At 40.6% G+C, this 26,171-nt stretch overlaps 1 protein-coding gene across 1 annotated transcript; it reads right to left on the reverse strand.

The window, feature by feature from the left end:
• Positions 1-2,695: 2,695 nt before the first annotated feature.
• Positions 2,696-25,312, reverse strand: PPP2CA (protein phosphatase 2 catalytic subunit alpha). The gene is made up of 7 exons (XM_037150868.2): positions 24,967-25,312; positions 11,666-11,875; positions 6,631-6,804; positions 6,051-6,140; positions 5,370-5,531; positions 4,134-4,252; positions 2,696-3,449 (listed from the first exon to the last, which is right to left on the reverse strand). Exons 1-7 carry the CDS (start codon positions 25,066-25,068, stop codon positions 3,377-3,379), a joined length of 930 nt encoding a protein of 309 aa, XP_037006763.1. The 5' UTR covers positions 25,069-25,312; the 3' UTR covers positions 2,696-3,376.
• Between the last annotated feature and the right edge of the window lie 859 nt (positions 25,313-26,171).

The following is a 26,171-nucleotide window of genomic DNA, read 5'->3' on the forward strand; positions in this document are numbered from 1 at the left end:
ATAGCTTCCCTTCCACTCCTCTGCCTCAATGTATTCAACACATATTGCAGACGCTCACTGCTCTTGGCAAGGGACTAGCCTTAAGAGAAAAGCTGGCTGGACCCACCAGCAAAAGCACAGTCTACATCTGGTATATTTTCACCACTTTGTAACATGGCTTTTTCCTGAGACATGCCTGGACATATATGACCTCAGAGTCAGGAAGTCCACCCATTACTGGGCTTACAAAACCTAACCAGTAGCCCGACCCCTTGCCCCTAAGTACCACTGCCATGCTGAAGCAGTTCTAAATCAATACTGAATACCAAATCAGACCACCAAATTTGCTTACAGTTCAGAAAGTATGCTAAGCCTAGAGGTACAAACACTTGGCAGCTCCTGGCATTTCTAAGACATTTAATTAGACTTTTCACATTGGTCCTTTAGTATCTGCAGAGCAAGTACTCTTCCTTTGCTAACACAATTCTGGTCTTTGACTTCCATCGGTGGGCACTGGACTTGCTGCTAAGCTGCAGCCTACCATTGCATTCAGTAATCTCCTGGAAGAACACGCCTGGTTTGTCCATTAAAGCTTGACCAGATTTCCCAACGCCAACATGCTGATTCACTGAGCTATTGCAGGAGAAATTCCCAAGAGGTCTAAGTAGCAAAAAATGAGCTACGTGAGTTGGTTTATTACATTAGGAATGTTTTAGGCAGAGAATATGTAACAGACCTAAACAGGTTTACGATATAAACTCCATTCAGTTAACATCAGCCATGAGGCTTTGTGGCTGACTTTGAAAAAACATTCAATTGCTATCTCTTTTTGACCTCCTAGAAAAGGAGTTCTGGTCCAAGTATGTCAGGAGACACAAACCTAGAGTTTGCTGCCCAGTCTACTTATTCTTAGGTATCACTGACTGTGGTGTATGTTCAGCTTGTAAAGAAATTTGTACAGTATAAACATCCCTGATCCACTTTTCCGCCTCTGACGTTCAGACGTCAGCTGATAATTGGACACTGCAACCTACTTCCAGGGGAGCACTGGGCTGCAACCCCACAGTACCATGTGTCTTCGTGGTGGCCCTGCGCAATTAATCAGTGTATACAATAGAAAGCAGGAATAAAACACACTTACAGTTCTAAAACATAAGGCTTAAAATTGTAACTGAAACAAATATGGAGATCATCAGGCACGCCCAAAATAATACATCCACACCTTTCATAAGGCTATTCAAAAGAATAAATGTATTAACTGTGAAGGGAGAAAAACCTGATTGGAAAGGTTAAAGTTTTAATGAAAAAGTTTTAGCTCATGAGAACAGATCCCACTTCAAAACAAGCTGGTTACTGTACTTTACGGCCCATTTCCAGGAACACATTACAGCTGAAATTAAGGGACTGCTCATTATGCAGGACAGGTTAAAGTCACTACTGAAACAAAGAGCCGTAAGGCATACCTTAATTATTTACCAAAACCTACGACCACCACCAATCACCCCAAACCCAATTCAAATGTACAACTGGTGCCCTGACTGGTGTGGCCGAATGGATTGAGGGCTGCCCTTTGAACTGAAAGGTTGTTGGTTCGCCTCCTAGTCAGGACACGTGTCTGGGTTGTGGGCCAGGTTCTCACTGGGGGCTGCGAGAGGCACAGATCAATGTTTCTCTCACACATCCATGTTTTTCTCCTTTTCCTCCCTCCCTTCCCCTCTATAAAAATAAAACGTTTTGTAAAAAAATGTACTCTCAATTATATCAGAAGAGATTGAAGAAAGTGGACAATTAAAATACATACTGTGTAACTGTGTATGTGTATTTTCCAAAAGCACTTAGAAAAAAGAAAGGCGAAAACCTCCTGTGAGTTCCAAATTCAACAGAGTACAAAGCAAAAAAACTTTTATTACTACACTCACATAAATAGTAAGTGCCCCGAAGTTTGCCCCAACAGTTTAAGATTATCTAGTACCAGTTTCCACAGGAGAACTGTTTTAACTTCCAAATCCCACTCAAAGAATAAAAGTGGGGGAAACTGCTCCTTAAGTGCTTAGGGCTGCCCTTCACTTCAAAAGCCATCTTTGTCCTTGGTGAATGCACATCAGCACTAAACCATGATCCAGCAAGTTTCCTGTTTGATTCAGCAAGGGTCACTTTAGGAACTTCATACAAGATAATGCTTTCACCACTCTCTTAGGAGACAAATTTAACTTTAGGTCATATGACATGTACTGAAATATTTGTTAAGAACTCACCAATCTGTCAATCATCTTAAAGAGTCTGTATAACATACATAGCAATATTATATTTATAACCAGAAACTGTACTGAGAGACACATTAGTTTGTTAAACTCTACCTGAAAACATGCTATTAAAAAGAAATTCCCAAAGTTTAAATCTCAAGTTACATGGTTTTACAGTCCAGTCTCACTGAAGCAGCACACAGATTTCCTTTCTTGCAGACAAGTTAATATGCAGGAAGAACCCACGAAGAATACACCAGCAATGGGATAAATTGTACTACCTGAACTACAAATTAAGTCATAAAATTCATCTGAAGAATGCCAAGGAGTTACCAGAGAGATTATGTAATGGCCTTGATTTTTATTTTTCTTTACTTAGAATTCTACAAATTCTAAAATTATCAATTGATGTATCTTTTAAATAAACAGCACCAGTCTTGCCCATTAATACAATTAAAATTTGACTTTCTCAGTTCTTGGTTCACAAGTTTATTAAGAAAAACACTGCAGTGCTCTTGTGCAGTAACATCGTCTTACAGTAGGGGGAAAAAAAAAACAGTTCTGTTCAAAACAACTCACCAGGTTCTGACAATAACAAAAAAACAACATGAGGCTGAGATTTGAGAAGGGAAATAAACTTGAGTGCAGACAAATCATACAATTAAATTAAATGGTATCCCTGAAAATAAACAGAACAATTTCAAAACTCACAAGTAGAGGGGAGGCCTTGGTACTTATTTTTAAAAATGTTCATTAAGCTCCAATGATTGTTGCTATCCTTATCTACAGTCATGCTGAGTAAAGCTATAGCTAAATGGAAGTTAAATTGTATTCACGAGGTGTTAATGTTTACATCTTATTATCTGCAGTCTCTCAGAGAAAGCAAAAGTAACTACAAATAACGCTATGCCAGAAACTGGTTTCTTGACCAACAATGTCGCTTCAGCATGCAATGAACTGGTTCATTCTAAAGTGGTCACGGCTGTTGATGACAAGAGGCTTTGTATTTTTATATGGCACATCTTTTGGTCCGTGTGAAAACAAGTTTTTTGAATGTTAACTATTCTCTGACACTTTGGAGTTACTGTTGCTCTTCCCATTTCCATTAGGTCAATATATGGTTCATGGCAATACTGTACAAGTTTAAAATTTCATTACAGGAAGTAGTCTGGGGTACGACGAGTAACATGGGGCTCACCCCTGCGAGGTGCTGGGTCAAACTGCAAGCTGAAAAACAAGATGCAATTTGTTTATATTCTAAGACATCAATGTACTGGCAATCAAAATCAAGGACAACAGTCTTTCAAATTCTACACATTTTTTTCTCTATCCAATTTCAACTTGCCTCACTGTAACAGAGACCTAACTGTAGCCTCATCATGCATTTAATAAGGGTCTTCTAGCTGAATGCCTTGTCAAAAGAGCCAAGGTAACCTGAGCCAGAGAGGATATGCTTTTATATACTGGGCTTCCTTATAAGATCATTTGAAAAATGGGCTCTACTAAATAAATAAGATAAGGGTTTAAAAGTTGTAATTCAGCCCTGGCTGGTGTGGCTCAGTGAACTAAAGGGTTGCCAGTTCGATTTCTAGTTAGGACCACATACCTGGGTTGCAGGCCAGGTCCCCGGTTAGGGGTATGCGAGAAACAACCACACATTGATGCTTCTCTCCCTCTTTCTCCTTCCCTCCCCCACTCTCTAAAAATAACTGAAATCTTTAAAAAGTTGTAATTCATATTTGGGTCTATATATCACAAGTTTCTGTTGATGTATTTCAAAATACATACCAGACATAAGTCTGTTTTCCAAAAAAAACTTAAAAATCAAATTGGAAAGGATTTAGCATGAGCTTTTCAACTCTTAATTCTCCCACAGTCATAGCCAACAACTACTCAGGTATAGATACTTACAAAGAGTATTTTAGAGTATCATCAAGTTCCATGATTGCAGCTTGGTTACCACAACGATAACAATAGTTTGGAGCACTGAAAATCGTTACTACATTCCGGTCATGGCACCAGTTATATCCCTACAAGCAAAAGAAAGGATATAAAAATTCACTTGACTCCCTTTTTACGTAACTGAATGTGACTTAACTAGAGAGGAAAAAAATCTCTTAAGACTTGAAAACTATCAATGCTGTTTCTGGATAATTTAATAATTTTCTGTACTTTGCATAACTTAAAAAACAAACAGCACCAATAACTAAAAAATAAAATGCTTCTTAAAAGCGAGGCCTTCTGTGAACATCAGTGTCTGATCAGCCTCCTCCATTGCAGTGGCTCCAAACAAGCATACACACTCCGAGGAGACCACAGCTTAATCATTCCATCCTCAGTCGTCAGTGAAGGCCCGCTCCCCCAGTTGGTCACCAACCAGGTACAAAGGACAGAGACCTCTAGGATTTTCGGCTTCACTCCCTCCGACTTTTTGATTGAATGAGTTACTTTTAAACTATTGTTCACCAGTTTCTTTCCCTATCTTTAGCAAAGTTAGACTTTATTGATAATCACCACAAAACTATATTAGAATTAATCTAAATAGGACCCTAGTTTTATATATATATATGCTAAATCAATATTCTACACCAAGAATTTGAGCCCATTTCCCTGTTTTCTTCTTTCAAATCACCTGTAATCCTACCATCCAAAGGACTACTTATTTTGGTTCACTTCTTCCCAAACTCTCCTCCACACAATGTTAAATATATAAAATAACATATATAAAATAACAAAATTGGAATAAAATAGTATATTCCCCTTTCTCCTGCCCAATGAATCTTACATTCCTGCTCTTAAATCCCAAGCACTATTGGGTCTTTAATGTCTGTCAAATTTATGATGACAGGAGACCAGACTTTGGGTGGTGAGTACACAATGCAACACACAGAGGATACATTACAGAACTGCACACTTAACGTGACTAACCAATGTCCCCCCAATAAACAACAACAAAAAATGCGGTAACTACAAATTTCATTGTGATCAAAAGCGTGAGATTTTAATTCTAGTGTGTAGGCTACACTGGCAAACATCGGAAGGAATGCATGTAATGTTCTCAGTAATACCATTCACTTAAACTCCCTAATATCTTCCTTCATTAAGTTTGCTTAGAAAGAAAACCAGATTTCAGAGAGCAGAGCATACCTCCATCACCAGCTGGTGCGCTCTGGACACCAACGTGAGGCCATTGGCATGATTAAATGTCTCGGAAATATCTTGCCCAAAGGTGTAACCAGCTCCTCGAGGAGATATACCCCAACCACCACGGTCATCTGGATCTGACCACAGCAAGTCACACATTGGACCCTAAAAAACAAGTCAAATTTTAAACACTCTTGCAAAAATGGTTAATATATCATATGAGTAATTCATTAGAAGCAGCACTCTGCTAAGCCACACTTTTTAAGTGGTGTTTGCTGAAAACAGTAAAAGGTTTTACAGTTAAAGTCAAACATCTGTGTCAAATTCATAAACTATTTTCAGATGTCTTTAAGAGGAACAGCCTGTATCAGTGAGCCCCAATTGCAGCATACCCTAACCGATCAGTCTTCCTATAACATGCAGATTGCAGCGTTAGGCAGTGCATTCTGGTAATTAAGGCAGAGACTCCGAAGACACCCCATGTCCTAAGCCCAGTTCCACAACTGTTGTGATCCTGGCAGGTTCTTTCATATCAGCTTCTTCTGAAGAACAGGGTGGACAAGAGTGCTCATACCACATGTGGCCATTTTTGAAAATTAAATGAGAGAAAACATACAATGAATTAAATTTTTCCTCTCAGGAGGTTTGCTAAAAAGACTTTATTACTAAATGGAAGCCAGTTACCTCATGGGGAACCTCTTGTAGGCGATCAAGTGCTCTGATGTGGTCCAGTGTGTCTATGGATGGCGAGAGGCCGCCGTGGAGACAGAAGATCTGAAAGAGAGTGGGTTATCATGTCACCCTCACCTACAAGATGGCCCACCTTACTTGTTCCCACTGGTACTGGTGTTCTGCCACAACTGGGCTAGTCTCTGCAGCTCACTCTAAACTATGGAATACACTCCTTTTCCTGATAAACCATCGCTATGTCATGCAGTCTCCACATCAACCAGTTAGTTCCTGCAAGAAAATGTTTCTCTGCTGTCACCCTCAACATAGACTGTTATCTTCCTTCTCACAGAATGTTCTTGGAGTCACCTTAACTGCACCTCCCAGATGTGTTCAGAAACAGTGTGAGAGGATGAATGGGTTGTATCTTCCATCCTCATGGTCCCAACGTATAGATCAGGACCTGATACAAAGGCACCTCACAAAGGCCCCAGAGGGATGTGAGGGTGGAAAAGTAAGTTACTGGCACTTAAACATTAAGAAAGCAGAATACTGAAAATAATCAGCAATATAAGTTTTAACAAGATCTACATACCTGTCCATCCACCAAAGCAGTAAGAGGAAGATAGTCAAAAAGATCTGTAAAATATTTCCAAACATTTGCATTTCCGTATTTCCTTAAACACTCATCATAGAAACCATATACTTGTGTGATCTGTCTGCTCTCATGATTCCCTCGAAGAATAGTAATGCGTTCACGGTAACGAACCTGCAACAACAAAATGAAAAACTACATAGAATGCTGGCACCTTCAAAAACCAAACAACAATTCAGCAAACTTTCCCCCGGGAAATTCAGAGTTCCAATTTTGTTATTTAAAAATAGAAAGATGCCCTGGCTGGTGCAGCTCAGTGGACTGAGCGCGGGCTTGTGAACCACATGACTGTAGTTCGATTCCTAGCCAGGGCACATGCCTGGGTTGCAGGCCAGTTCCCAGCAGGGGACTCATGAGAGGCAACCATACACTGATATTTCTATCCTTCTCTCCTTCCCTTCCTCTCTAAAGATAAATAAAATCTTAAAAAAAAAAAAAAAAAATCCAAGCCCTTACTGAACTGAAACCACATACCTACAGATGTTCGTCCACTGAGTACCTGTCAACCTAAGACCAAACCCCTGCCACCACCAACTTACACCAAGAATAATGATCAGCTATAAAACTCTATTCACGAATGTTTCCCAGTTCAATGATTTTTTTAGTAAAACAGTTATGCAACAACCATCACAATCCAGTTTCAGAACCTATCCATTATCCCCAGAAGATCCTTCCCTTCATGCCTATTTGAAGCTGCTCCCAACTCCCACTCCCAGCAACCACTGATTCACTTTCTAGTGAGACTTGCCTTTTCTAGAAATTTCATATAAATGTAATCATACAACATGCAGTTGTTTTGATTTGGCTTCTTTCACTTAGCAGAGTATTTTTTGAGGCTCACTTGTGTATAGATCAGTGGTTTGTTCCTTTTTATTCTGCACAGTATTCTATTATATGGCTATACCACATTTTGTTTATCTCCAGTCGAATGAACACTTGGATTGTTTGCAGTTTGGGGCTATTATGAATAATGTTGTATAAAACTTATATTCACATGTAAGTTTTACAACAACATATATTTTCATTTCTCTTGGGTACATTCCTTACTGAGTGTAACTGCTGGGCAACATGACAGGGACATGTGTAACTTTTCGAGAAACTGCTGAACTCTCTTTCAAAGTGGCTGAACCATTTTACATTCCCACCAGCAATGTATGAAGGCTCTAATATCTCTGCAAGTTCACTAACATTTAGCAGTATCATTCTTATTGATGATACATTCTACTGGCTGTGACTGTGACTCTAATTTGCATTTCCCTGCTGATCAATGATTTTGTGCATCTTTACATATGCTCACTGAGCATTCAAATATATTCTTGGGTGAACTATCCAAATACTTTGTCGTCCATTTTTTAATTATTTGTCATCTTAGTTGAAGGTTTTTAAAAAATACACGACTACAAACACTTTTTTCTCAGTGATGTCTTCTGAAGAAAAAATAACCTTAATTCTGATGAAGTCCAATTTATTTTTAAAATTATTTTGTGCCTAAAATATGACTGTGCCTTTGGTATCACAGCTAAGAAATCTATGCCTAACCCAAAGTTAAAGATTTTTCTCCTATGTTTTACTCTGGAAGTTTCCTAGCCTTAGCTCTCATATTTAGGTTTATGATCAATTCTGACCCATTTGTGTGGTATGAGAGATCTAAGTTTGTCTATTTGCTTTTTTGCAAATGGATACTGTTCCACTACAGCGGGCAGCAGTTTCCTCCCCCCATAGCACAACAGTTGTCCAGGACTGTCATAACAAGCACTAATGACTGGGTGGCTTAAACAACAGAAATTTATTTCCTCCCAGTTTGAGAGGATGCCGGCAGGTTGGTTATACCTAAAGGCCTCTCTCCTTGGCTAATAAATGCTCAACTTCTCCACAAGTCTTCTCATCACCTTTCCTCTGCATCTATGTCCTAATCTCTTCTTTAAGGACACCAGTCACATTGGATCAGGGCTCCTCCATATGACCTCATTTTACCTTTAATTACCTCTTTAAAGGCCCTATTTCCAAATATAGTCACATTCTGAGGTTCTCAACATAAGAAATTTGGGGGTGGTAGTGGCACAATTCAGCCCATAACAAACATGAATTCTTAAACCTACCACATCCACTCCTTCTTTGAGCACTGGGACTCACCCTGGACTTTAAGTACAGGTTAGCTTGTAAGGCTGCTTTCCTAATATGTAAAGCCACAGCAAAAACTTTCCCTCATTTAACCTAACTCCTTTATTTTATTTTATTTTTTAATTTTTTTTCTTTTATGATTTTTTTTAATTTTTATTTTTTAAATTGATTATGCTGTTACAGTTGTTCTATTCCCCCCTTCATTCCCCTCCACCCTGCCCCCCCATCCCCACCATTACCCCCCTTTAGTTTACGTCCATGTGTCTCAAGTCCTTTAGGTTCTATATTTCCCATGCTATTCTTGCCCCCCCCCCATCTATTTTCTATCTACTGTCTATGCTACTTATTTTCTGTACCTTCTCCCCCCATCTCCTCCTCCCACTCCCCTGTTGCTAACCCTCCTTGAGATCTTCATTTCTATGTTTCCACTCCTGATCTAGCTGTCCTTTTAGTTTGCTTTCGTTTTAGGTGTGGTTGTTAATAACTGTGAGCTTGTTGTTCTTTCACTCTTCATGTTTCTTTAACTTCTTTTTCTTAGATAAGTCCCTTTAACATTTCATAAAATAAGGGCTTGGTGATGATGAACTCCTTGAATTTGATCTTATCTGAGAAGCACCTTATCTGTCCTTCCATTCTAAATGAAAGTTTTGCTGGATAGAGCAATCTTGGTTGTAGGTCTTTAGATTTCATGACTTGGAATATTTCTTTCCAGCCCCTTCTTGCCTGTAAGGTCTCTTTTGAGAAATCTGCTGACAGTCTGATGGGGACTCCTTTGTAGGTGATTGTCCCCTTATCTCTTGCTGCTTCTAGGATTCTCTCCTTCATTTTAATTTTGGCTAATGTAATGATGATGTGCCTTGGTGTGTTTCTTCTTGAGTCCAACTTTTTTGGTACTCTCTGAGCTTCTTGGATTTCTTGGAAGTCTATTTCCTTTGCCAGATTGGGGAAATTTTCTTTTATTATTTGTTCAAATAAGTTTTCCACTGGTGGCTGTGCCTTTCCCCCTTCTCGTACCCCTATAATTCGGATATTGGAGCGTTTAAAGATGCCCTGGAGGTTCCTAAGACTCTCCTCATTTCTTTGAATTCTTGCTCCTTGACTCTTTTCTGTTTGGCCATTATTTGCTTTCTTCTGGACCACTCCATTGATTTGAGTCCCAGTTTCCTTTTCATCGCTATGGGTTTCCTGTGGAATTCCATTCATTTCCATTAGTTTAGCCTTCATATGTTTCTCTAATTTGTGGCTATAATCAACCAGATCTGTGAGGATCCTGATGACCAGTGTTTTAAACTGTGCGTCTGAGAGTTTTGCTATTTCTTTGTCGCTTAGATTTATCTCTGGGGCTTTGAGGTCTTCCTGCGACATTTTTGGTCTGTTCTGGCCCTTTAAGTGGGAGAAGCGGCGCCTTGGACTCCCAGGTCGCTGGGTTGTGACGCTGTATGTGGAGGCGTGGTCAGAGCGGGGGAAATGGCGGCTCCCTCTACCGCGGCGGCCGGTCCAAGCGCCCACTCCCTCGCCTGTCCGCTTGCGCGCAAATAGGCAACCGCAGTCAACACGCAGCACTGCTTCCCCACTGTCTCCTCTGCAGTTGCTCACCTGGTGGGTTGCTCGGTCGCTCACTAGGTCCAATCCTGCGTTTGGAACCCGTGCGTCTGGATTCGCGCGTCTGGATTCTGCGCCCGGGTCTGTCGGAAGGAGTCCTCCTGTGCAACCCCTCACCAGCCGCCGGTTTCGCCCCTTACCGGTCGGGCTGAAGAATTTGTTGTTAACGGACTTCCGAAAAGTTCAATTTTCCGTGTTCTGGTTGTGTTTTCTGATGCTAATATTTAGTTGTCCCTAAACTTGGTTGTGTGAGAAGGCACAGCACATCCACCTATACCTCCATCTTGGCGGAAGTCTAACTCCTTTATTTTATAGATGCAGAGCATAATGACCTCTAAAAATAGTCTGTAGCACTTTTCATGACTCAGACTAGCAGCTTCACAAACACATATACAATATTAACTGCCTAAAATTCAGCTCTTGCCAAAACTACATCTCACTGTTTCTCCAATACTATCAGAAGTCTTTGACCATTTTACCATTCTGCATATTATTTAATGCAATCTTCTCCCCAAAAAGGTAAAGTCAAATTATTTCTTTTAAGTGACAGGCAGACGCCTACCATACTATAAGCTATTTACCATTTTGTGTTTCACCTTCTGATCTTCGAACATTTGCCAAAGCTATAACTGGTATAAAGCAACTTACTTTCTTTAATTATAATTTCTGTTATTCTAGACCATCATGTCATGTTTAATGACTGCAAACTAGTCCACTGAGATAAATCATAATTTACATATTCACTTACTATTGGATATTTAGTTCAATTCTTTTTCTGATATTAAAACAAGGCTGTACTTTATGTTCTCATAACAATAAAGCTCTTTTCTTTTTGAATTTCTACCTCTAATGAAATTATAAAATTACTGTGTCACAGGATCTAAATATTCCAACAACCGATGTGTTTTATCCCTTGAAAGTACTTCAAAAATATCTAGAAATATCTAAAGGTCATTATATTACCTCCCCATATCCCAATTTATTGATGTAAAATTTCTATTTGACTAGCCCTCTAATTTTTTCAAATAATCAGACTTATTCCATTCCTTAAAAAATATCCTTTTTTGTTTTTCTTTTTTACCACTGCCTTAATCTGTAAGCCCCAAACGTGAATACTTGCATTCCTAAATTTGCAGTTTCACTCTAAAACCTAACATTCGGATGGAGACAATCACAAATCCCCGGGAAAAAGAACACCCAAGAAGACTGTTTTACCCAGTTTAAAATATCCAAACATAAAAATTGAAATCACCTTAAGAGCTACGAGCAGAGTAACTGTTTCAACTGAATAGTACCCTCTGTCCACATAGTCTCCCATAAACAAGTAGTTTGTGTCTGGTGACTTGCCGCCAATTCTAAACAACTCCATGAGGTCGTGAAACTGCCCGTGCACGTCTCCACAGACGGTGACCGGACATCGCACCTCCTGCACGTTGGATTCTTTTGTCAGGATTTCTTTAGCCTACAGGTGGAGAAAAAATAAACCAATATACCAGACATTAAACAACATTAACAAGCATATGTTTATTTATACTTAATGTAGCTTGTGGGGTGAGTTCAGCAGAAGATGAAATTATAGGCAATTATGATCCCATTAAAACAGGAGGGTAAGATTCTACTCAATGGTTCTCTCTCCTCTGATTCTTAGAAAAAGTGTGTATCACAATGTATATTCCCTGTTCCTCTCATCAGCATCAGGGTTTTTAGGCCTATCAGCTGCCATCCAAGTAAACACTAAAGAGATATTACTAGCAGCTATATAAAATCAATGAAAATGGAGCAAGACATTCAGGTACCTAGTTCCTTAGTTTTGAAGGTTGGCACTCTGAAATTCCAGGCTCTGAGAAATTGCTTAGTCTTGCTTGACTTACCACAAATTCAAACATTACTTTTATGGATAACATATCTCTCAGTATCATTTCACTCATTCAACACACACTGACTGATCATTTACTACATGACAGAAACTGTGGAGAGCACTGGGGGATAATCATTCATTTGCTGAATTACCTGAGTGATACTATGCACCAAGTCCTGTGCTAGCCACTGGAGGTCTACTGAACAATGTTGCAGTGGGGTGGTGGGGGAAGGCCCACAAACAAGTAACTACATAACAAAGCACAGACTGTGTTAAATGCCATGAAATAGGAGTAAGTAACTGGTGCAGGCCACTTTAAATGAGATATCAATCACAACAAACAAGACAGCCTAAAAAGCACAGAGGAGAGCAGGAAAGGCAGACAATAAAAATGATCATTACAGAAGAAAAGGCCAAGTGCTAAGACAAGATGAAGCAAGCAGCAGTGCGTGTTCCAGGATCACAATCCCTGGGACTGCTAGGAAAACTGCCTGAAGTCCAAAGAATGAATCAGAAAGAGGATGAAAAGTAACGAATGGGAGGAGGTCCAATACAGGCAGCCCACATGTAGGCTGTCCTAGGAGTTGAGGGAAAAATGAACATGGCTGAAGCATAACCCACAGAAGTAGAGAAGAGGGTGGTCTGGGCTGGGGTGAGGGTAACTAACTATCCTGGTTTTAACACTGAAAGTCCTGCATCCCTGGAAATGCCTCAGCTGCCCTAGGCAAACCATGACAGTTGGTCACCCAAGTAGGAAAAGAAGGGGGAGAACGAAGCATGGATACAGACTGAGCAATGAGTCTAATCGAGTGGTATTAAAACACAGGTCCAGTGCCAGAAAATCTGATGAGTGAACTTAATATTGTGGAGGTAGGGCTATGGTTGTGGATCTGAGATGGGAGAACTTAAAGGCCACTAGTACTCATGGACAAATGTAGACAGATCTTGCCCAGTCTCCTTCTGAAATACATCTCAAATCCATCTGCTTCATCTTTTTTGCTACTACCCTGGTCCGAGCCACCATCATCTCACCTGGATTACTGTGCTGGCCCCGACACTGAATTCCCCGTTCCATTTTCCTGCCTTAATCTATGTTCCATGCAATCAAAGTAACACTTAAATGTTCACCAGATTCATGTTATTCATGACTGTGTACATAGCACCTTGCTGAAACAATGCCTAAGATACACAAGGCATTTCATACATATTTGTCAAATGGATCAAGAACTCAAACCAAGGTCATCTTCAGGGAGAGCCATGGTTATCTCCCAGGACATCAGCAGTCCTGGAAATTAATACCAAGTTCGTTGGAGAATGAAGAAACAAGTAATAACAGTGAGGAAAGATGCCTAGATATCTAGGTAGAGGTCAGAAGCCTGAAAAACACAAAGAATTTTATCCTTGAGTAGCTGGAGAAGGCGCCCACCCATCAGGGAGAGCTATCGGAGAAGGTACATTAGTGACTTGCTCAGAAAGAGCCAGATTTCAGTTAAGCCATTAAGGCTAAAGAAATTTGTCTTGAGAATGCGTTGAAGGTGTTTTACTTCACATATTCAATGAACATTGATTAAGTTACCCTATGTGTGACCAAAATTATGGAATTGTGTTCCAGAATGCACAGCAGGAGGCTGGTCAGGGAAAGGCAAAACACTGCAACACAGGATGAAATTACCACACAGAGTTGTTGCTAATGAGTCTTTGCTCATTATATTTCAAGTGACAACCAAGTATGATAGGATTGGTTTTAAGGCGGTGGTATGCAACCTTAGCCACACATTAAAATTCACTTGTTCTTTTTAACCAAAATCAATCAATCAGGCCAGGTCACTCCTCACCCAATTAAGATATTTGGGAGTAGAACCCAAGCATAAATAAAAAATTTTAAAAGTCTCCCCTCCCCACCCTATACCAATACTCTCAGGTACAGTCAAGTTTAAGAAGCCCTATTTTCAAGTCTCCAAACATTTTGGGGAGCCTGTTTCAGCCCACTCACCAACCACTGACATGTAAAATTAATTATTAAATAGATCTAACACTTTCAATGTAGAAAAAGTCCACTGTGTTTCAAAGAGATTACTTCTTAAGAATACGTATAATCTACACCTCTAATGTAATTCCAACCTCCCCTAATTTATTACTACTGAAAAGCATAAATTAACTAGGCGGACTCTATTACTAACTCTGTTTGGCACTAGTACCACGTCTAATGTTTTTAGCACCTACTACGCACTAATGAAAACAGCTATGAATGAAATGACAGGTCTACTTCAAAGAAATTTGCAAAAGTTACTGGGCACTCTCCACAATCTCATTCCCCACTGTGGGCCTAAAGTAACCACCAATAGCATTCTGATGCATGTCCTCTTGAAACCTTGTTTACACATTCTAATACCTATTATATGCCCAAGGAAACATAACTGTGTATTTAAACTAGAAACAACATTGTTCAGCAATTTGTTTTTCTCAACAATGTATCCTGGGAAAAAACCAAACCTTGGAGTTCAGAATGCACATATATAGACCTGGCTAATTTCTCACAGTGGGTATTCCCTAAGGAATGATATTGGGGGGGGGGGGGGCGGCACGGCACGATGACAACCCACAGAGCAGTTGCAATATATGGCCTAGTATCTGCTCCCTTGCATACATACGCAGGCATATTTCCTGAAAGAAGAGATTATAAGTGGACCTTCATATATTTAGCAGTTTGCACTTTTTTTATGTTGCCATTACCAAATTGTCCTCCAAAAGGGAAAGGACACTGTATCTACAAAGTGAATGTTTTAACTGCTATACCTGGGAAAGTCAAAGCTTTCTTCCCTTCCTACCAAATTTCAGACCAGATGGCCACTATCCCAAAATATACCATCACAGAACATCAGAATACTAAAGGCTGCAGATGTCCTTATTAAAGATCAGTTTACAATCAGGAAAACTAATCACATACAAAGAGGTCTGACAGAAGCTGTGCTATCACAAAAGGTTAGGCCTTGCAAATCCCAGAAGCACCTCAAGAAACCCGGCAATGGGTCACCTGGTGGGACCTCTGAAGAGTCTTCTCCAGAGCCTCCAGGCCTGCTGCATCGATCATCACAATTTCAACGCTCTAACACTCAAAAGTAAATGGTAGAACCAGACTTTCAAAGTCCCAAGATTAGACATTTATTTTTAATAACTAAACTACCTTTTCACTCTGGTATTCTAACTGCTATAATTTAAAGCTCCATGTCACCTGAATTACGCACAGAAACAAAAGCAAAACATACCACCCAAACTTTTTTCTTGCTTCCCCTAAAACATTTTTTCCAGACCTTCAACTGTCTCAGCTAATTTAAAAATAAGCAAAGATCAAGCTTTTAAAAAACAGCGTAATTAGCATCATATTGATTTTTTATTTATTGGAACCCTACTTAAGTTCAGTCAAATGATAAAGACTGAAATGAACAAATTATAGGAAAAAATACTTGATATAAAACTTCCTGGAACATGGCTAAAGCGGAGTTAGACTATTCCATTAATAAGAGTTTATCCCAACTAACCATGTGATATCATTTCTATTTAATCTATATCATAGGAAAAGACATGCAACACTATTATGCAGTTTTAATTTAGCAAACATTTAAAAACACAATACAATTGCAACTAAGAAAAATCCTTCATATAAAAAGAATGAAAAACATTAAAATGTTGATATTGTTTATTTCAGTGGCGAAACATTTAAGAATATGGTTGTCTTGATTCTACAACACCAACAAAACTACTCTCATTTCTTCCAGTGTCTACCTACACACAGACCTCACGTCTACAAATAGTCAATGTCTTGTTTTCTAATTTTCATATTCACTAACCCAATTTCCTAGAGCATTATAGTAATCATTTTAAATTGCTGTATATAATATCCTCCTGAAAAGATGTATACATGTATTATTTCCTTTCAGAAAATCCTCAATTGTGGGATTACAGGGCAAATAGTATGAACATTTTTAAGTTTCTTATGTGTCACACAACTGGATTACACATCTTTTTGTTAGGGCTGCTGCCACCTCTGAAGCAATGAACCAGCACCTGTTTGCTTTGTCCTTAGTTCTACCACTCCAAACCCACCCATCAAAGACTCTGAATCTGTCCACGCAGGGCAAAGCAAGACCTTCTGGCTGGATCCTATACCTCCAACCCCACCATTTGGGCTGACTTTGTGCCTTGATGTCTTATCTTAAGCAACTGCCTTACTCAGTCAATGGGCAAGTCTGACCACTTCTTTGCTGCATCCCTTCATGGGCTATCCCGGGACAATTTAAGAACCAAGGAGTGCCCTGACTAGTGTGGTTCAGCTGGTTGGTGCTGTCCTGCAAAGTGAAAAAGTTCCTGGTTCAATTCTCAATTGTAGGTCGAGTTCCCAGTAAGGTAAGGGAGACAACCGATCATTGTTTATCCCCCCTTTCCTCCCTCTCTAAAAACAAATATATAGAATCTTAAAAAAATTAAAAAAAAAAAAAAGAATAAAAAAAGCTAAGTATCACCAACAGCAGCAGCAGCAACAGAATGGAGGTCAAAACAAAGTGAAACCTGCCAAAGACATCTCCAGCTTGGGAAGTGAGTTCAGAGTGGATCAAGTGGCCAATGCACTCACCCTCACTGGCACCTCAGTCCCAGCCATTTCCGGCAGCAGGGCTCCTGTGTCTCTCCAAGTCCAGCTTCCACCTCCCCACGGTCAGATCCCCTTGTCTACCTCTTCTTCCTTGCATGTATGGCCTATATCCCAGAACCTAACTCAGGCTTCAGGTTACAGTCAAGAACATACCAGCTCAACTTCCTACTTTGGGGGTATGGACTGTGAATGAATCTTATTTGACCCCTCTGCATCACCAGCTTCCTGGAGCAGGGGTCACATACAGCCTATTGGTACCAATACAATACTCACAGCCATCTCAGTCAGTCCCCAGCTTTTCTTTCCACCCAGGGATATGGAGTTCTGAGACTGACTTATCTTTGTGGCAATTCCAGGTTTTGTGAAGAACCTCTAAGAACCTCTTTCATGTGGGCGATTTTTAAATATACTGGGCTGTACATTCCAGTTTTAGCCATACATTAGTTACAAGAGATGGCACGACACTCAGACTCATCTTCTTCTAATCAATGTTCTGGGAGGCAAACAAAGAACAATGAAGGTCTTTAGAGGGACCCACCAACCAGCAACCTGAAATGGACAAACCAATCTACTTAAGATCCTGTCATAGTTTTAGATCACTGATTTTCCTGATCTGCAAAGTGATCAAAGCATTCTAGCCATGTGCAACCACATACAACTAAAAATTAACAAACAAAAGTAAATTGTAAGGGAAAGAAGGGAAGGACATAGCCTTCATAAGCAGAGGTATTCCAATGGTTTACCCAATCCTTGGTTGAATCTTAAAAAAAAAATACTCGGTGTGTCAAGCTTACTCATGTTTCATGACCAATGTTTAGTTGGCTCTGGAAAAACTTCTCAGGGCTTTGTGAATCGTGCAACTGACTGTCCTAGATGCACTGCTTTATTTTTCAAATGTTCATAAGGAGTCAATACACGGTCTGAGACAATCAGTGTGTTTTGCACAAATGGTATGCCTGGGGTTTTAAACCTTTGCTAGACTTCAAAACTGTGATCTCCTCTTACTGTACACAACCTTGAACTCCACATCTGCAGGGGTGGTTCTGTGATTAAATAGATTATAATTGAAAGTTAAATTCAGGACAACCTAATATCTTAGAAGATTACGTTTGGCTGGAGGCGCTGTATTGCAACTTTATGTCAAAATGTCTCTGGATAAGGAGAGTAAGAGAAGGGAAAAAAAGGACACTAATTTGCCCGTAATTTACTGCAGGTAAGCCTAGCAGTAAAGAGACATTGGTCAATTGCTCTGGGCCTGATAAATTTATAAACTGAGATCATTATTGTTTATGCTTGCAGCTGTTAGCTGGAAAAGTTATATACTACACACGCAAACTTTTCCCCTGTATTTAGCAGATATGTACAACTGTATTAAAATGGTTCTAGCACATACACACAGAATCTGTATTATGCCTAACTTGTAATGCAATAATAAATGGAAAAACGTACCCACTCTTTAGCTATTTCAGATATAAAATGTTAGCTCCCGATTTAACCAGCACTTCTCATTTGGAGTTCAAACTTTTCATTCTGTGCTTATTTACTAGTTATCTCTCCTCTTACACCAATTGTCCACACATATTCTTTGAGTAGTCAGAGAGAATAGGATGATGTTCTCATGTAGTTTTCTACTAAAAATCTGATTATTAATTTTAATGTTCACTGGAACTCTAGTTCAAGAAAATTTAACATCTCATACTCTAATCACAGTTGAATACATCTTCACTAATATAGCCATAAAGATGTCAGAGAAGCTGGGGGGAAAAAGAGCAATTTTTGAATTTTACTTTCCAATTTAAACATAACAAGATGTTTTAAAACTTTTAAAGTTTTTAATTTAAAGCAAAATAATTAAATTTGCAAACAAAAATACATTTTTCGATATCCTAAGAGAATTTCACTTTGTTTTTTGCTGCCTTTATAAAGATAAAAGGTATGTTTCCTTGGTTTTCATAACTCAGCAAAAAAATTATAGTTTATGACAAATTAAAAGAACAAGATTTTCATTTTGGTGTGATACATAAAGTAGGGCTTATTATTAGCCCTGAAAGCAAATGAATTTGTGTTTTCTTCAATCATCAAACTTTTCTTCTAGTACTTGTCTTTCATTAATTATACAGAACAGATGCCTCTAATGTTTTATGAACTATTTGGTCTTCTATGATTAAAATCTGTATGATTATACTTCAAATAATCATCTTCACCTCTGACCAAAATGAACGACTGTTTTCTTTAAAGCCATGTGTCTCTCAGGCAACAGCCTAGCCTCAATCTTTACCAACCAACCTACCCATGTGCTCATATGAATTCAACATTTCCAATCATTCCAGCACAGGGAAAAAAGGTAATCTACTAAACTAAGAAATGTTGCTACATACATAGTTGTTTAAAATCCTTACCTCAGCAATCCATCACAACCTAGATTCAATCCCTCTGGGCCTGTTTCCTCTGCATCTGAAAAAGATGACTTGGCCCAGAAGATCTTTAAGGTTCCTTCCAACACTAAAATTCTACTCCATCCTAAAGCACTTCTTAAGTCTTTTTATAAGGTCAAAATGAGTCAATGAAATAGATGGTGGGCATTACTGCTAGTTTACAAATGATGAGTGACAAAGAAATAAAAATTCCGAGTGCCACCAGCACAAATGTTCTAAACCTTTCCCACCTAGAGTTTGCAAATTCAACCTCTTGACTAACCTGGAACACTGCTATTAAGAATACAAAATAACATAACAAATCCCTAAGAATGATAACGCTATTTAGCAAAGCTATGTACTGAAAAGTAGTAATGCATGTGATATGGGCTTAATAAATTTTGGTTAAATGAATTCCAAAAAGAAATGTACAGTGTCCCAGTTTACAGCATCAGTTACACTGGATAACCTCTGTCAACTACACTCTCTCTATCTGCCTGGTGAACAACCTTTCCCAGGGACACTCTAACCTTCTTTCAGCCCCCGAAACAGTAGTATAAAAATTCTGCTCCGTAGTAGTAACCAGCTGGTCACGTACAGGACAGACAGACAGACACACACACACACACACACACTTCTGTTACTGCACTGTTCCTCCATTCCAAACCACACCACCAATACACCACTAGGCAACAGTAACTTGGTACTGTGAAGAAACCAAGCTGTTAACCCCAGATTGCTATTTTATGGTTTCTAGACCCTACCCATGTACTGGCAAGCCAGAACTCTCTACTTCAGCCTCTTCTACTACTTCTGCTTCTGAAGTTGAAAGAAAAGCCATTTAAAACAACAAAAGAAAAGTGTTCCCCTTTCTACTTCTGGTCCAATTCTGATCTCGCTTGTGTAGGTCAGTACCGGTTGAGGGTTTTTTCAGATGAGAATGGTAATGAGAAATGAATAAAGAAAAAAAGTGTAATGAATAAAAAAAATAAGAGAACTAGATCAAAGTAAAAAGAGTAAAAATAGAGGAGGGTTTTCTTGACACACAAAACGTTTCCTCTCCTCAGCACCCTCCAAAAAGACCTCTGCCCACTGTTACTTCAACCCAAACCCCGAGTCTCCTGGTTCTCCTAGCTTATCTCCTCTAAACAAAACATTTTACACGGATCACAACGAGGCAGGGAAATGTCTGCTGTCACAAAGAGGGAACACCAGACTGGTGATGCAAACATTATCCCACACACGTGGACAGGGTTCATCGCTCCTTCCACACCAGCAGTTTCTCCTTGGCCCTTCTGCCAGTGAGCAGGGGAGCCTGTGTATGCAAACAGTAGGACTGTGCAGCTTTCTGGTGTTTCCTCATTAAGTCAACTCAAAACTGTTACTGCTCCGTGCCTGTGAGATCATGAAACACACAGGCACCACCAGCTTTGACTGTGGAAGCCATGAGGATAAAAAGAAAGGCATTTCACAAGCTATAATGAACAATATAAATGTCAGGTATGCTTTATTAGAGTATTTCAGAGCTCAGCCTATGGATCATAATTTACACTGAGAATACATAGAAAATAAACTAGGGTTTTCATGTCGGTAATCTTATTTGAGGGACAAATGCAGTTAGCCACATCCGAAATTGAAGAATAATTATTGTTTACTCCTCTAGGACAAGGTGAAGCAACAGTATGTGGCAGGAATAAAGAGCTTTCAAGCAATCAAAATAAAATTAGTGCTTTATTTTACGGCGTTTTTGATTCTACAATTCAATTTGGCCCCAATTCACCCGCATCTTTCATCATTAACACTATCTTAGAAAGGAAAAGGGGGGCTGTGAAGCAAAGCCAACACTGGTCTTAGAATCCACAAGCCAAGGCAACCTCAATTGAGCCCCTGCATCAATAATTTTACCTTTCCGAGCCCCTGGTTTCTATTTATAACTGAGGACAATAAGTGTCCCATAAACTTGTCAGACAACTGTGCATGTGAAAGTATAGTGAACATAACTTTATTCCCTATCATGCTTTTCTGCCAACTGTTTGTTCTCAATATTCATATTACTTTATGTAAATGAACCAAACAATGTTTTAAAACAAACATACACAAACTAGCAAAAACTTATTACCCACTTAATAAAGGAATTATCCTTGGTCAAACATTTGCAGCCCATTCAATCAGAAAGAAGGGGTTTGCTTTACTCATACTCACTTAAATGTTACAACTAAGTGAAGCCTTAATGACTGCATTTTATTTATAGCGCTGGTAGAGCAATGGAAAACAGCATACTTAAAGAACTACTTTGAAAAAAATCTGGCTATCAAACAACATTCTCCACAAGTTTGGTAAGACCTGAAAGCACAAAGCCAAAAGTCATATCTAAATTAAACCACTGATGAAGTCATATAACAAAAGGCTGTTTACCATAGTCAATGCAAAAGCAAGTTGACACTAATATTTTCTTCCAACCTGTAGAGGGAAACATACCAGCCCCGTTACACAGATGTAATGTTACTGACTACAGAACTGTGCGTGAGACAAAACTGCACTCACTCACCACAGATTTTTAAACAATCAACAAACGAGAATCCACCAAATGACAAGGTATATTGCACACACACACAAACCTTAATCACATCTTGGATGTTGGGGGCGGGGGAGGGAGTCTGACTAGTTAATAACATAAAAACCATGCTCACCCTTGTTTACACACACACACACACACACACACACACGAATCCCCTGCATTTGAACACCTAACACTGTTCATTGTTGATGGATACCACGATAATAACCTTTGCATTTTTTAATTACAGTAATCTCTCATGGTAATCTTTAATATTGTATTTAACTTTAAATATGACATTCAGCCCTGGCTGGTGTAGCTCAGTGGATTGAGCGCGGGCCTGCAAACCACACGATCATGGTTTGATTACCAGTCAGGGCACATGCCTGGGTTGCAGGCCAGTTCCCAAGCAGGGGACTCACGAGAGGCAACCATACATTGATATTTCTCTCCTTCTCTTCCCCTCTAAAGAAAAATAAATAAAATCTTAAAAAATATATGTAATTCAGATCAGGCATTTGCAGGTATATAGAAGGCTTTAAAATTAGCGTTCCTTCTCATAATCAAAGAAATTATCAACTGTTACCAAATAGCTATTTCCAACAAATTAACTTTTCTTAAACAAAAAGAGAAAACCATTGTACAAATGAAATTTTTCCCTCAAGATTTTCAAAATCTTGAAAATCTCACAAGATGTGTTATTGGTCATACAAATATTAACAATGAAAACTTTGTTTTACTAGAAAGACTTGTACATACAAAAGACCATTTCAAGTCATGTACCCTAACTCCTACCACATACCCAAAAAGCAGCCAAGTTAACTTAGTTTGGAAAATTAATATAGTACCAAAAAAAGTTGCAATATAAGCTAAAACACAGTAGGAAGGCTATGTGATGATATCCCCCCAAAGGATCCATTTCTTGGAAACCTAACTCCAAATATTACTTCCAATTTTGACTATTAGAAACTAAAATCTGGACACGCTGGATGAGCAATGGAGATCTAAGCATAAATTGATTAATCACTATGTCTTAGTTTTACAAAGACTATATGCACCAAACTTTAGCCACTCTTATCACTGCATCCAGTATTTGCTCTACAGTCTCCAGCCCTCTACTTCATGCCCCACTTACTAATGATGTCCAACTAGATTCAGACTCCTTGAGAATAAATATGATTACTCTGCACTGATTCCATTCCTTATACTAAGAGAAGGCTATCTTGGATATCCAGTAGGTTTTCACTAATTTTAAATGAAATTGTATAATCTTAGATTAGAAGAGACCCTGAAACATCTATTGGAACTCTAGTTTTATATGTAAGAGATTCTATTTATTTTTAGAGAAAGGTTAAGGGGGGGGAGAAAAAGAGGGAGAGAAAAATTGATGCATGGTTGCCTCTTGTGCGCCCCCCTACTGGGGACCTGGCCAGCAACCCAGGCTTGGCCCTGACTGGAAACTGAACCGTCAACTCTCTGGTTCCCAGGCAGGCCCTCAATCCACTGAGCCACACCAGCCAGAGCTCTAGTTATATATTTTCTATACAAATGACTACTCACCTAGCCAATGGCTGACTCAAAATCTTTATGTGAAGTACTGAACTCTACAAGTCATTAAAATAACCACTTATGGTACCAGAAATTAAGACCTGATAAGGTACACTAAGTAACTTTTTAAAACTTGCTTCTAAATCTTTAAAACAAATACCACCCTCATTTGATGCAAGAGAATTAAGGGTCAAGAAGCTAGCATTAAAAGGCAGCTCTAACAGATGATGTGCCACCTCATCAACTGGGAAAGTTCTGTTCTGGCTTGGGATAAATACGCCTGAATCTGGCTCCCTTAAATTCCAATTTACAGCAATAGTTTCTCAAAAAGCCTGTTTCAGGCGCATATACACCAAACTCATGAACCTAATTTTCACATCAAACCACAAACGAGTCAGCAAAATTACTCTTTAACAACTCTTCACTAATACAAAATGTTAACGCATTCCACAATTCTGTATTAAAACAAAATGCTGCAAAGTTAATGTTGAAAAGGAAAATTAAAGTGGACTTTAAATGGACTACAAGAGTCTATTTTCAGCACCTGTGAGGTAAACGCTAAGCACAATGTCTGGAAGACAGCAAAGGCTCAATCGACAGCTATTATTATTATTATTACTACTACTACATAAAGCCACAAAAATACAAACAGTGAACTTTTCCAACAAAGAGCCAGTATAAAAAACTCGCTGCTTTTATAGTTTATGTCGCTCATTTAAAAAATAAGTGGCAAAATGCCTAGTACGTTAGGCTTGGATAAGGGTTTCAACACTACCCAACTTGAGTCAGCATATAAATCATAAATTCAACTGACACTCGATTTCCAATCCCAAAACTCCTTATATAGTATGACTCACCGAATTCTCCATTTCTTGTAACTATAAAAAATAAGGCATATTCCTCCCTATAACTACCACCATGACCTTCGTAAAAATTAGGTTAGATTTTTAAATTCTTAAGAAAAAAAGCCGCGCCTTTAAAAAGTCTCTGGAAAAGACTGCTCGGTGACTTTAGCACAAACCACCCATACAGAAAGCTGTATGACCTTTAGCTGGGTCCTGTGGTCTGGCATGCAAGCTCGCCTTTTGGGGGACCCTCGGGAGCTAGGCCTCGGTGCTGAGCTTAGTAAAAAGCCTTTTTCTTCGCCACCTCACAGTCGAGTCCCAGGCTCCATTCCCATGACCCAGAATTCAAGTCCTCTTTCCCGGATCTCAAAACCGTCCCCAACCCAGGGTCTCTGCTCCCACAGCACCCCGCCCGACGCCAAGGCCGGGAGGCTCCGAAGCCCTGGAGTTGGGGGAAAGGCGCCATTTTAGGCGGCAGTAGCAGGGACGACCAATCTCCGCGCGAGAGGCAGGGGGCGCCGGGTCGCCCGGGAATTACCGGCGGACCTCACCGCGCCGGACACCGGTCTGAGAGGCTCGAGAGACCGGAGCCCGGGGCCTCCGCCATGTTGCACCTTCCCCACGACCGCCTACTCGGCGGGCTCAGCCCACGGCGGCTCCCGCGGCCGAGAGTAGTAGCTCACCTTCTCGCAAAGGCTCTTGACCTGGGGCTCCGAGAGCTGCTTGCACTCATTCAGCTGCTCGATCCACTGGTCCAGCTCCTTGGTGAACACCTTCTCGTCCATGATGACACCCGCCCGAACCGGCTGCCGCTCCGCGCTACTCCCGCGCCGCCGCCCGCACACGGGCCACACGCACAGGCCGCCGCCGGTTTCCGGAGTACTTCTGTGGTCACTGGCGGCTGCTCGGCGCTAGCGCTGGCCCGCTGGCTCTCCCCTCAATGCTCGGCCACAGGCCGCTGCCCTCCTCTCGCTCTACCCCCGGAGCTCGGCTCTCTGTAATGGCGGCCGCCGGCGTGGTTACGTCACGCCCGGCGTCGGGAGGCGGCAGGGTGCGGAAGGGTAGACGGGCCGCGTAGCGAGCTGCGCAACTGCAGAGCCCTCCCCGGCGCGCCACTAGACTCGAGTGGGGGCGGGAACCGGAGGCTAAGGCGCAGGCGCCAGGTAGCCGGCTGGTGACTGAGGCACCTTCGATTTTAGGGCGCGGTCCCTCAGAAGGGTGTGGTCCCGGGGAAAGGGCGGACCCGGTACCGGCAAGCAGGGTGATCGCGGAGGCGGGGTGGGGGACTGGATTAACCCGCGAGCACTAAGTCCCACGGGTTGTGGGTGCGGGTCTGGCGCAGGCGCAGTCCTCGCGGGAGGAGCCTCCTAGCTGCCAGAAACATTTTCCAAAAGGTGGACTCCTTGGTTTTTTTTACTACGCGGCTTCCACCAGATCGGAAACGGCCCTTACTCCTCCGTAGTGCGAAAGCACTGGAATTGCTTGGGATTCCCGCATCATTGTGGCAGGAACGGGAGTTCAGGAGTAGTCTGGTTGGAGGCCACCTCCGCCGCTGGTTCGCACTTTGTAATTAGGTCACACGTAGGTGGATGAGGGTGTACCTGCCGGCACAGTGTCGCGCAGTGCATCTTACTCCCCCTGGCACACAAGTCTCCGGGCTTGGGTGTCTCGGTCGCAATGGCTGAGCCGAGGCTTGGGCTTATCCCTGGGCCTCCGACCTCGCCTAGCTTCCATACACCTTTCGCAGTCTTGCCCGTTTTTGCTTTCTACCCACAGGTGTGTGTCTTCCTTTGACTCGGGTTCCTCTTGAGTATGAGAGACATGCCCCCCCACACACACACCCCTGCCTGCCCTGTGCTAATTTCTAAAGGGAAGGGCTGGAAGAGAT

Source organism: Artibeus jamaicensis, unplaced genomic scaffold (genome assembly GCF_021234435.1).
Source record: "Artibeus jamaicensis isolate MK-2021 breed Jamaican fruit bat unplaced genomic scaffold, CSHL_Jam_final contig_786, whole genome shotgun sequence".
Lineage (NCBI taxonomy): Eukaryota > Metazoa > Chordata > Mammalia > Chiroptera > Phyllostomidae > Artibeus > Artibeus jamaicensis.

Bases quoted from the DNA above. Each gene is read 5' to 3' on its own strand.
- PPP2CA (XM_037150868.2), bottom strand. From the start codon at position 25,068: ATGGACGAGAAGGTGTTCACCAAGGAGCTGGACCAGTGGATCGAGCAG. The intron at 6,805-11,665 runs GTGATTTCAATT...TTGTTGTTGCAG, and splicing joins CTCTGCTCGTAGCTCTTAAG to GTTCGTTACCGTGAACGCAT. The intron at 4,253-5,369 runs GTATGCTCTGCT...TTTTGCTTGTAG, and splicing joins CGCACCAGCTGGTGATGGAG to GGATATAACTGGTGCCATGA.